At 40.5% G+C, this 11,515-nt stretch overlaps 1 protein-coding gene across 1 annotated transcript; it reads right to left on the bottom strand.

The window, feature by feature from the left end:
* Positions 1-6,651: 6,651 nt before the first annotated feature.
* Positions 6,652-10,298, bottom strand: LOC148134917 (putative G protein-coupled receptor 139). Its single transcript, XM_087985375.1, has 2 exons — positions 10,232-10,298; positions 6,652-7,532 (listed from the first exon to the last, which is right to left on the bottom strand). Exons 1-2 carry the CDS (start codon positions 10,296-10,298, stop codon positions 6,652-6,654), a joined length of 948 nt encoding a protein of 315 aa, XP_087841501.1.
* Positions 10,299-11,515: the final 1,217 nt, after the last annotated feature.

Genomic DNA, 11,515 nt, shown 5'->3' with positions numbered 1-11,515 from the left:
ATGTGCCAGCCTTCGCCACTTCCTCTGGCAGCTCATTCCATATATACATCATGTACTGCGTAAAAAAACATTACCCCTTAAGTCCCTATGAATTCCTGCCCCTCAGCCTAAAGCCATTGCCTCTATTTCTGGATTCCCCCAGCCCATGGAAAATACAATCTTAATTACCATCTCCAAGACCCTCATGATTTTATAAATAAAAAACAAATGCCCCCTCCTCTGTGACAATCGTTACAGGGAAAACCGCCCCAGGCAGTTCAGTGGTTCAGTATACCTCAAACCCTCAAATGACGACATTATTGCGAATCTTTTCTGAACGCTTTCAAGTTTCATTACATCCTTCTTAAAGGAGGGAGACCAGAATTCCATGTAATATTCATAAATTGGCCGAACCAATATCCTGTACAGCCGCAACGGGACCTCACAACTCTTATTCTCAATGCACTGAAAAGTAAAGGCAAGCAAACGAAACGCCTTCTTCTCTATCCTATCTACCTGAAAATACACTTTCAAGAAACTATGAAGCTACACTACAAGGTCTCGTTGTTCAGCAACACACCCCATGAACATACCATTACCTGCATATATCTTGTACTGATTTGCCTTTCCAAAATGCAGCACATCACATTTATCCAAATTACTCTATCTGCCACTCCTCCGCCAACTGGTCCAACTGATCAAGTTCCTATTGTACTCTGAGATAACGTTCTTCGCTGTCCACTGCATCTCCAGTTTTGTGACAGCTGTAAACTTCCTAAAAATAACTCCTATGCTCACTTCCAAATCATTTTTAAATATAACGAAAAGCCGATTCATTGTGGCAATACATCGGTCAGAGGTCTCCAGCCTGGAAAACAACCAACCAACACCCCCACCACTCATTTACCTTGGAGCCAGTTCGGGATCGAAATAGCCAGTTATCCCTATATTCCATGTGATCTAACCAGGCTAACCGCTCTGCAACATGAAATCTTGCAAATGCATTACGAAATACCCCAAAGATCACGTCCACCATTCTGCCCTCATCATTCATCTTCCGTTACTTCTTTTAAAAATTCAATCAAGTTAGTGAGACATGACTTCTCAAGCATTACGCAGTGTTGACTATCACTAATCAATCTTTGTCATTCCAAATACTTGCATTCCAAAAACTATCCCATCACTGATATTAGACTTTTTTTGGTCTGCAGTTCCTTCCTACCTTTCTGAAATAGTGACACATCATGTGGCACGTCACCTCTGACGACTGATGAAGCAAAGATCTCAGCAAAGTGCACAGCAATCATTTCTCCAGCTTCCCACAGAGATCGAGACTTTACCTGATAAAGTCCTGGGATTTATCCACCTTTTTGCATTTTAAGACATCCAGCACCTGCTCCCTTCTCATATGGACATTTTTCAAGATAACACCATCGATTTCCCCACCTTCAATTTTCTTCTTCATAGTAAACACTAATGCAAAATACTCGTTTAGAATATCCCCACCCCCTGCTGCTCCATTCATCGGCTGCATTGCTGACGTTTAAGGGAATCTACTCTCTCGTTTAGTTAGCCTTTTGTCCTTCTTTCATTTATGACATGCATTTGGATTCTCATTAACCCTATTTGCCAAAGTTATCTCGTGTCCCGTTTTCACACTCCTGATTCGCCTCTCAAGTATATTCCGACTACATTTATACTCTGCTAATGATTCACTTGATCTCTGCTGTCGATACCTGACATATGCTTCCTTCTTTTTCTTAACCACAACCTCAATTTCTCTAGTGATCCAGTATTCCCTTTTGAGTCTAGCAATGTCCTTCACCCGAACAGGAACATGCTGTCTCTGGATTCTTATTATCCCATTTTTGAAGGCTTCTCATTTTCCAACTGTTGCTTTCCTGGGAACATTCACCCCCAATCAGCTTCGGAATATTCTTTCCTAATACCTTCAAAATTGGCGTTCCTCCACTTTAGAACATTAAGTTTTAGAACTGGTCTATATTTTCCCATCACTGTTTTAAAACAATAGAGTTGTGGCCTCTGGCCCAACGTGCTCCCTCACTGACTCCTCAGTGACCTGCTCTACATAGTTTCCCAAGAGTAAGTTAAATTATTCACTGTCTCTAGTCGGGACATCCACATAATTTATTAGAACGTTTTCTTACACACACTTGACAAATTCCTTTCCGTCTAAACCCTTAAAACTATGGCAATTTTAGTTTATGTTTGCAAGGTTAAAATCCCCTACCATTACCATTGTATTATTCTTACCGATAACTACGATCCTTTTGCAAGATTGTTTATCAATTTCCAGTTGATTATTGTAGGGTGTATAGTACAATCCCGATAAGGTAATCATTCCTTTCTAAGTTCCTGCTCCACATCCCTGGATGTGTTACCAAGTGCATCCTCCTTCTGTACATAGAACATCAAACGTTACGTTCTCTTTGTCCGTCGATGTTGCGCCGACCTGTGGAATCACCCTGAAGCCCATCTAACCTACTGTATTCCATTCTCGTGCATATGCCTATTCCAAAAACAATTTAAATGCCCTTAAAGTTGGCGAGTCCACCACTGTTGCAGGCAGTGCGTTCCACACCACTACTACTCTCTGAGTAAAGAAACTACCTCTGTTGTTCGTCCTATATCTACAACCCTTCAAATTAAAGCTACATCTCCTCGTGCTAGCCATTACCATCAGAGGAAATAGGATCTCACTGTCCAACTTAGCTAAATGTCTGATTGCCTTATATGTATCAATTTGGTCGCCTCTCAGTCTTTTTCTCTGCAATGAAAACACCCTCAGATCTCTCAGCCATTTCACGTAATACCTTCCCTCCACAACTGGCGACATCCTGGCAAATCCGCTCTGAAATATTTCCAAAGCATCCACATCCTTCCTATAATGCGGTGACCAGAACTGTACGCAATTCTCCAAATGTGGTTGTATCAGTGTGTTTTTTTAATGCTGCAGCAAGATGTCCTGGACCCGAAACTCAATCCCTTGATCAATAACAGCTAACAAACTGTATGCCTTCTTACTCCACTATCAAACTTGGCGGTAATTTTCAAGGATCTTAAGTACCTTTCACCAAGATCTCTCTTCTCATCTTCACTACCAAGCATCTTACCATTAGCCCAGTACTCTGTATTCCTGTTACTTCTTCCAAAGTGAATCACCTTACACTTTTCCACACTAAACTTCATTTGCCAACTGTCTGCCCATCTATGCAGCTTATCTATATCTCTCTGTAAAATACAACATCCTTCACCATTATTCACAATTCGACCAACCTTAGTGTAATCCGCAAATTTACTAACCCACAGTTCGATGCTCTCATTCCCGCCATTTGTCAAAATGAAAAACAGTGGCCCGAAAGCAGATCCTTGCAGAACGCCACTAATAACCAAACTCCAGGATGAATATTTCTCATCAACCGTCACCTTCTGTCTGCTTTAAGCTAGCTAATTTCTCATCCAAACTGCTAAATCACCCTCAATCCCATGTCTCCGTATTTGTGCAATAGCCGACCGTGGGAAACTTATCAAACACTTTCCTGAAATTCATGTCTACGATATCAACCGCTTTACCACCAACCACCTGCTTGGTCACCTTCTCAAAGAACTCACTAAAGCTCGTGAGTCACGACCTACCCTTCACAAAACCGTGTTAATTATCCATAATGAACTTATTCATGTCTCGATGATTATAAATCCTGTCTCTAACAACCCTTTCCAAAACTTGCTGACAACCAAAGTAAGGCTCACTGGTCTATAATTTCCAAGGTTGTCTCTACTCCCCTTTTTGAACAAGGGAACAACATATGCTATCTTCCAGTCTTCTGGCACGAGTCCTGGAGGCAACGACGATATAAAAATCAAACCCAAAGGCTGAGCAATCTCCTCCTTGACTTCCCTGAGAATCCTAGGATAAATCCTATCCAGCCCAGGGGACTTATCAATTTTCATAGTTTCCAGAACTGCTAACACCTCCTCCTTATGCACCGCAATCCCATCTGGACTCGTAGCTTGTATTTCAGTATTATCCTCGCACACATTGTCTTTTTCTCGTGTGAATACTGACGAAACATGTTTATTTCGCACTTAATCTATCTCCTCTGACTCCACACAACACTTTGCACTACTATGCTACATTAGCCCGAATCTTACTCTCGTCATTCTTTTATTCGTGATGATGCTACAGAAAGCCTCAGGGTTTCCTTGATCCGCCAATGAATTCTCATGTTTCATACTAGTTCGTCTTAGGTCTATCTTTGGATGTTATGTTATCCCTTATCAAAATTGACATTCCCTGTCCTCTTTTGCTCCATTTTCTTACGATGCCTTACGGTTCACCTGCTTTCTTTTTTTAGCGCTCTGTTTTAGGGAACATCTCTGGGACACCCGCACGAACCAACCATACCGCGCTGTGGCCCAACATTCCAACTCCCCCTCCCACTTAGTCGAGGACATGAAGGTCCTGGGCCTCCTTCACCGCACCCCACCCCCACTCACTACCCGACGCTTGGAGGAAGAACGCCTCATCTTCCGCCTCGGAACACTTCAACCCCAGGGCATCAATGTGGACTTCATCAGTTTTCTCATTTCCCCTTCCCCCACCTCACCCCAGTTCCCAACTTACAGCTCAGCACCGTCCCTATGACCTGTGCGACCGGCCTATCTTCTTTTCCATCTGTCCACTCCACCCTCCTCTCTGAACTGTCACCTTCATCCCCACCTCCACCCACTCACCTATTGTGCTCTATGGTACTTTATCCTCACCCCACCCTTCTCTCATTTATCTCTCCACCCTTCAGGCACTATGCCTGTATTCCTGATGAAGGGCTTTTGCCCGAAACGTCGATTTCACTGCTCCTCGGATGTTGCCTGAACTGCTGTGCTTTTACAGCACCACAGTATTCCAGAATCTAGTTTCCAGCATCTGCAGTCATTGTTTTTAACTTTGAGCGCATTGTATACCCTGTCCGAGATATTCTTGATCCTGGCACCGTGGAGGCAACAAGCCATTCGCGCGGTCCCCTGCAGAATGTTTGTATCTCTAAATTTAGTGGTTCCTATCACAACCAATCGCTTGGAACCTTACATTCTACGTTTCATTAAAGACTGACTTGTTGACAGAAACTTGACTGCTGGTGCTACATTCATCTGAGATCCATCTAAAGTACATCCCAAGCAGCATACGTGTTTGAGATGGGAATAGCCACAGAAACTTCCGAATTACCTGCCTCTTCTACCTAACTTTAATGCACATAACCCATCTACATGAATGTATCTGCGGATTTTCTCCCTTCCTATAATTGCTATGCTCCTGTAAATTCTTCACTGTCTCTAACTGTCGTTCCAGCTGATCAAAATAACCTTATTGAATTCAAAACGAAACACTCTTACTGCCAACATACTCAACAGTAGCATGGAAACTCTCCCTAACCCCTCACATCGAAGAGGAAGCGCACATTACTCTCCTAAAGGCAATCTTTGCACCTGAACAATCTTTGGGTGCAAGAAATAGCACAGTCTAACTGCTCTAATAAAGCACTTCTCCAGGCACTTCAGTATCAATATTTTGCATTTTTAAAATTGATCAAGAGGCAGAACTCAATAAACACATCAATACAAAGAACCGACTCTATTCACTATTGCAGACTTCCAAAAAAAGGGCAGTAAGGTTCCACTTAAAATATTTTAAAAACTAAGCACTTAGCTGCTCCTGTACTGCGAGCTCTCTCTCGCAGGTTCCTTCAAGTTCATCTTGGAATTAACTGTTGCTTAATTTTTCATAGACACACTTCGATGTCCAAAGATACTTCCCTGAAACAGCTGTGTAAAGCAGTTGTGTCGGTTTCTTTCTCCTTTAATACCTTGAGCACGAGGTTATTGCCATTGCCTCTCTGCCTTTTTTTTTAAAGTGTCATTTTTATTCTAATCCTTCTTTTCCCCAAAATTTCCAAAACAACGCAACAGCTTAGAAAACAGTAATTGCTGCTCCTGGAATTTGAGGAAATGACCTCTAATACCTAAATTCCTAAACAAAAGAAGTATTAGAACATACAGCAACATTTTTTCTGGTCCTCTGTCTCAGATTACATGGATCATAAGAAAAATAAACAATGGAAGGAACTGATATCTGGATCAAGCCGGGAGAACTGAATGGAAACAAAGTATCCCTGGAAACACATTTATGATTTAAAAACATATTTTATACAGTATGCTATTTAATCTTTTTAATTGGAAGCTTCTCGTGTTTTTGCAATTTGTCCAGATGTGTGGATCCGAGAGTTCTGTGAGAAAGAGTTTCCCACTCTGGCTTGCAATAAGCGATGATACATTTACCAGATAGTTTATTTTTGTGCCTGCTTCACTTGCTGTGCAGTGATTGTTTGGGGGATTTTTTTTTTCTGAGGCATGAATCATTCCTCTTTCGGTTTGGGCTTTGTTGTTCAGCTTTCTATATTCTGCTGCTCATTGCTATCAGCAGTTTACTTTGACTTTGTTTCTCTAGTCTCCTCCGTGTTGCTCCTGGGATGGGGTCATTTCTTTCTCATTGGAAAAAACAACAAAATCCTGTTGCTACTCCTTTTTTTCCGCTTCGTCCATTCCTCACGTGGACACCTCGTTCCATTATCTGCTGCATCTCAGGTTGGCTCTCAGTCACTTGGATTTATTCATCAATTGAATTGTTTTTATAACTGGATATTTCACGGCATACTTTAACTGGTCTCTAAATTTTTTCTGTGTCACCACATAAATAAATGCATTTGTGCAGCAACTAAGGTTCCGCAGCATGTATGCAACTTGTTCAAAGAGATAAAAATCATCCACGTAATAACCAACATAGAACATATATACAATATACACAAACCAGAGAAGGATAAAATTGGCGGATATGGCAAATAGTAAAATCACAGATTTCTTTCTGCTGTCTATCTCTGGGTCATTCTCTGTTTTTCTCTGACCCCTCAGTCCTTTACGTGCCTTAACTGCCTCAAAGATGTGCCTGACGGTCAGAATGTTGAGAAAGAGAATAAAAATGAATGGGAGAAATGGTGTTAAAAATATTTCAATATATGTAAAACTCACCCAATGTACATTGTCATAATAACTGTCTCTTGTGTAACAGTACCATGGAACGTTTCTAATGATCGTTCCGGATTCAAATATGAAATAATTGGGAATATTCTTTAAAGAGAAGAAAATGCAAATTGTTGCCAGAACTCTCATTGCTGTTTTCGCTGTGCAATACTGAGATTTCATCTGATGAATACAAATGGCGACAAATCGATCAAATGTAAAAGCAACAGTGAACCAGACAGAACAGTCAACAGTAAAGCGGCTCAGGACGTGGAGAACACTACAAACAGGAGTGATGTCCAGAAAAGACAGCGGATAATAATAGTAAACAAACTCATCAAATATGATATCAAAAATAATGAACAGCAGATCAGACACTGCCATGGCTACGAGGTAGCGAGTGGAACATGTTGAAAGGCCACACTTGCTCCCAGATAAGAATGCAATTGCCACCAGACTAACTGTAAGATGAAAGAAAATGGAAGAAAATAGATTAGAAAAGATTTATTAAATTTTCTCGATACATGTTGAATTTTAGAACTCAGGTTTCTTTTTGTTCAGTACAATGACATGAGAACCACTACAGTAGCTTCTCTCAAGTGAAATAACTTGCACTTTCAAAAGAGAAACAGAATCACATGGGCAGAAAATTAACCTCAGAAACTCGACCAGGTACTCAATACGTCTTTTGGGGGGCGGGGGAGGGGTGGGTCGGGAGAAGTTAATTATTTTGCTTTACAGTTTATTCTATCTAACTGTAATTTCCCATAACAAAACACTCACAAAAAACACAGAATCACTAAAACAACGAATCGGAGACTCTTGATGGGCAACTGTTTCACACAGAAGGTGGTTTAGTTTTGTAATGAACTGCCGCAGGAATTGATAAATACCGGTACAGATGTAATATTTAAAAGGCACTTGGACAGGAACATGAACAGGAAAAGTATAGAGGGCTTTGGATGGCACAGTGGTTTGCACTGCTGTCTCACAGTACAAAGGAGTCAGGTTAGATTCCCGCCTCACTGCAACTGTCGATGTGGAGATAACAGGATTTCCCCGTGTTTTACGTCAGTTTCTGCCGGATGCACCAACTTCCTACAAAATCCAAAAATGCACATGTCAGGTGGTATGAGTATGCTAAATTTTCCCTGGTGTTCAAGGATGTGGAGGTTAGGTGCGTTAGGCATTGGAAATGCAGGGGATAACGGAGGGAGATCGGATGCAGACTTGTTGGACAAAGCTGCCTGTTTCCACATGATGTGGATTCTATGAAATGCAGGACTTAGTCGGCATGGACAGGTTGGACTGAAGTGTGCGTTTCCGTCGTACAACTCTATGATGCTCATCGTGCATTCAGGGGTGGTAATGGCATTGTAGGTCAATGGGTGTTTGGTAGATTCCTACTGCTTAAAATTATTATTGTCTGGTGTTTGCGGCGTGCGAATATTCTTCCACAATTACCATGCCAAGCTGTATGGCTACCATGAAGTTTTGGGATACAAATTATACAAGGAGTTGCAAACTGTGATGAACGCGGTGTAATTGTGTGGGAACATCTTCGCTTTGGACATGACAAGTGGAGGGAATGGCATTGGTGAGGCAACTGCAGAGTTTGGGGCCAAGGACACGACCTTGCAGAATTCGTGCATCGATGTATGACAGCTGAGATGATTGTCATTTTACTGCCAGAACCATCTTACCTGTAGGCAGTGCAATAATAAAGGGAGTTGTAATCGCATTGACTCCAGCTTCTTAAAGGCATTCTGTTGTCAATGTATGTTTATGAGTTATACGTTAAGAACCCGGAGATTTTATTTCAGTTCATTAAAAAAAAACTATAAAAATACTAACATCTGATTATGGAATAAATATTTTGTAATTGCAAGTCAAACCATCCAGAGTTTGTCGCACTTTAGAGTTTAACACATGGTTATGTTGAATGGTCAGAAGCTGTGGATCAAGAATTGGGGTTGTGTGATGAGGTTGGACATCTGGCAGAGTCAGAACGTTTATCATTATCACACGAAAAGAAGACAAATGCTCTCTACTTGGAAAATTAGATTTATGTGCTCTGCCAGTAACATGAATTATGTAGACGGCCAGCAGAATCTCACCAATATGCCTGAAGTCAAAAACCTTGTTCACGATTTTCTGTATTATTATACAACATTCTTTATTGTATTCTCTTTCTTTTCTGTAATCCTCTCTAATTCAATTATTTATCACAGCCATAATATTGCAAGTGCTGATGCCCATTATTTATTGCATCAGAATTTTTTCCTATCAAATTATTATTTTGCTTATTAATAATATTGCCTAAAAACTAACTGATGCAACGTTCGTAACAAAACCTCTTCATCCCAAGGAGGACATACATCACAAAGTAATGGGCAGTGATCGCTTTAAAAATCAACTGTGCTTAGATTATGAATAACCGATTCAAACATTGTTAATCAAAACCTTACCAGATGCAGGTGCGAACTAGTGTCAACACTTGTAAGTCCAGATCCTTCATTGTTAACATCTAGATAAAGAAATGTAGTAGCCATGATACAGGCTTGCCCTAACTTTGCTGGAATATCAATCAGTCCAAAAGATTTTAAAATAAACATTATATGTCCATCGGACAAATGAGTGAATTGACATTGCTTTTCTGTTATTTTCACGATATGCGAACGAGTCACATATATGTACCCCCAATGGAACATTTAACTTTGCAAACTTAGTACCAAATATACACATCAACGATTTATCTAATTTGCATTCAATCGTATTTACAATCTACAATGACAATTTCATCAGTGAACACATCAGAAATTAGAAATGTTTTATGAAAGAAGCATTCCACGTTTACAGTCAAATTATAGTCCTCGTTATGAACGTAGTCAGGTATTCACTTGAATTCGGTTCACCACAAACAGTTAAGTTCTATATTCATAGATACTCTTACTACACAAAGCCACTGGGGTATGTTGTTCCGCGCCCCCCCCCTCCCAGTTAGTAACCCACACTCAGTATAATTTGACTTTGATTGATGCTCCCAGTAACACCTGGGCACTGGGGCTACTTGTTCCTCTTTGAATAGGAACCCACATTCGGAATAATTCTAATTGGAAGATGCAGAGATATGTACAACATGAGTGGTTCCAAGACTTACCAGGAACTCCAACAACAGCAATGATGGTGTAGTAAACTTTTTTGACAATTTGCCTTGGAAGATGCATTTTATCGTTTGTAGCACTAACTCTCCCTTGCTGCAGCTCTTTTTCTGTTGGGATTGGAGCATTATTTCGAATTTGAGGTAATACAGTTTCAGAGACTTTACTTTATATAGTGTGGTATATCCACTGGGAAATTATGATGACACTTTCAAAGTTTTACTCATTTTCAACAACCAAATTATCCCAAGAGGTATACTTTAATGATGTTTTTCACAAAGTCAATTTGAATACCCCAATTTCTGAATTAATTGGATCCTTTTGTGTCTCATATGCGAATTGCAGGCTGTCTTCAAACAACAAGACTTGCTTTACTTCTCTCACAATTAGTCCCAAAAATATATGTTTTTTTTTGCACTTCTTTTCGCTGAGGACACTTGCTGTTGCTGAGGCTGTTCGGTCATTCAATGCCTCTCGTTGTAGAGGTCGTTGAGAGTTGTTCTACTCAACATGGTTATATTATTGCGTTCCTTTTAATTCACTTTTGCAACTCGTTTGGCAAAATCTATCTGTGAATGAATTCTCTGAATCAGAACCAGAAGTTCATAGTACCCATCAGAACAGCTTGAACGTACACTAGTTAATATTTCTTCAAAACGAAGACAAATATTATTTGGGTGCAACTTAGGTGAATTGGCCATGCTAAATTGCCCGTAGTGTTAGGTGAAGGGGTAAATGTATTGGAATAGGTTTAGGTGGGTTGCTCTTCGGAGGGTCGGTGTGGACTTGTTGGGATGTAGGACCTGTTTCCACACTGTAAATCGTCTAATCTAATCTAAAAACAGAAACTAATTCAGAAAGTTAACTTACAAATCATTGAATGATAACATCATAAGGGACAGACATGACTCATCGATCCGTCGTGTTTGTAACTCGAAAATTATATTATAAACTACACGAGTCCCATTTCAAAACTTACTCCATTGTCTTGATTGTCATTCAAGTACTTTTTTAAGATTTTGAAGATTCCCAACTCAACCGACCGTCCTCTGGGTGTCATCTACCCTTTGAACCTTGAGCCTTTCAGCTAAAAAATGGGCCACATTGCTATTGGATCTTCAGAGAAGGGGAAAAACTGCTTTAGATCCCCCCAATCCATGCCCCTCATAGTCTTATCCTCTTATCTCTACTCGTAAGATCGCAATTCGATCTTATCCAGAATCTGTCTTCACAACTAAACTGCTACTCTCCCAGCAACATTTTCGCGAATGTCTTTCTGCACC

The sequence above is a fragment of the Chiloscyllium plagiosum genome, unplaced genomic scaffold (genome assembly GCF_037043375.1).
Source record: "Chiloscyllium plagiosum isolate Xiang-an unplaced genomic scaffold, Cpla_swu_hap1 HiC_scaffold_52, whole genome shotgun sequence".
Taxonomy (NCBI): domain Eukaryota; kingdom Metazoa; phylum Chordata; class Chondrichthyes; order Orectolobiformes; family Hemiscylliidae; genus Chiloscyllium; species Chiloscyllium plagiosum.
The sequence above is the reverse complement of the archived record's forward strand: the minus strand, read 5'-3'. Positions and strand labels throughout refer to the sequence as shown.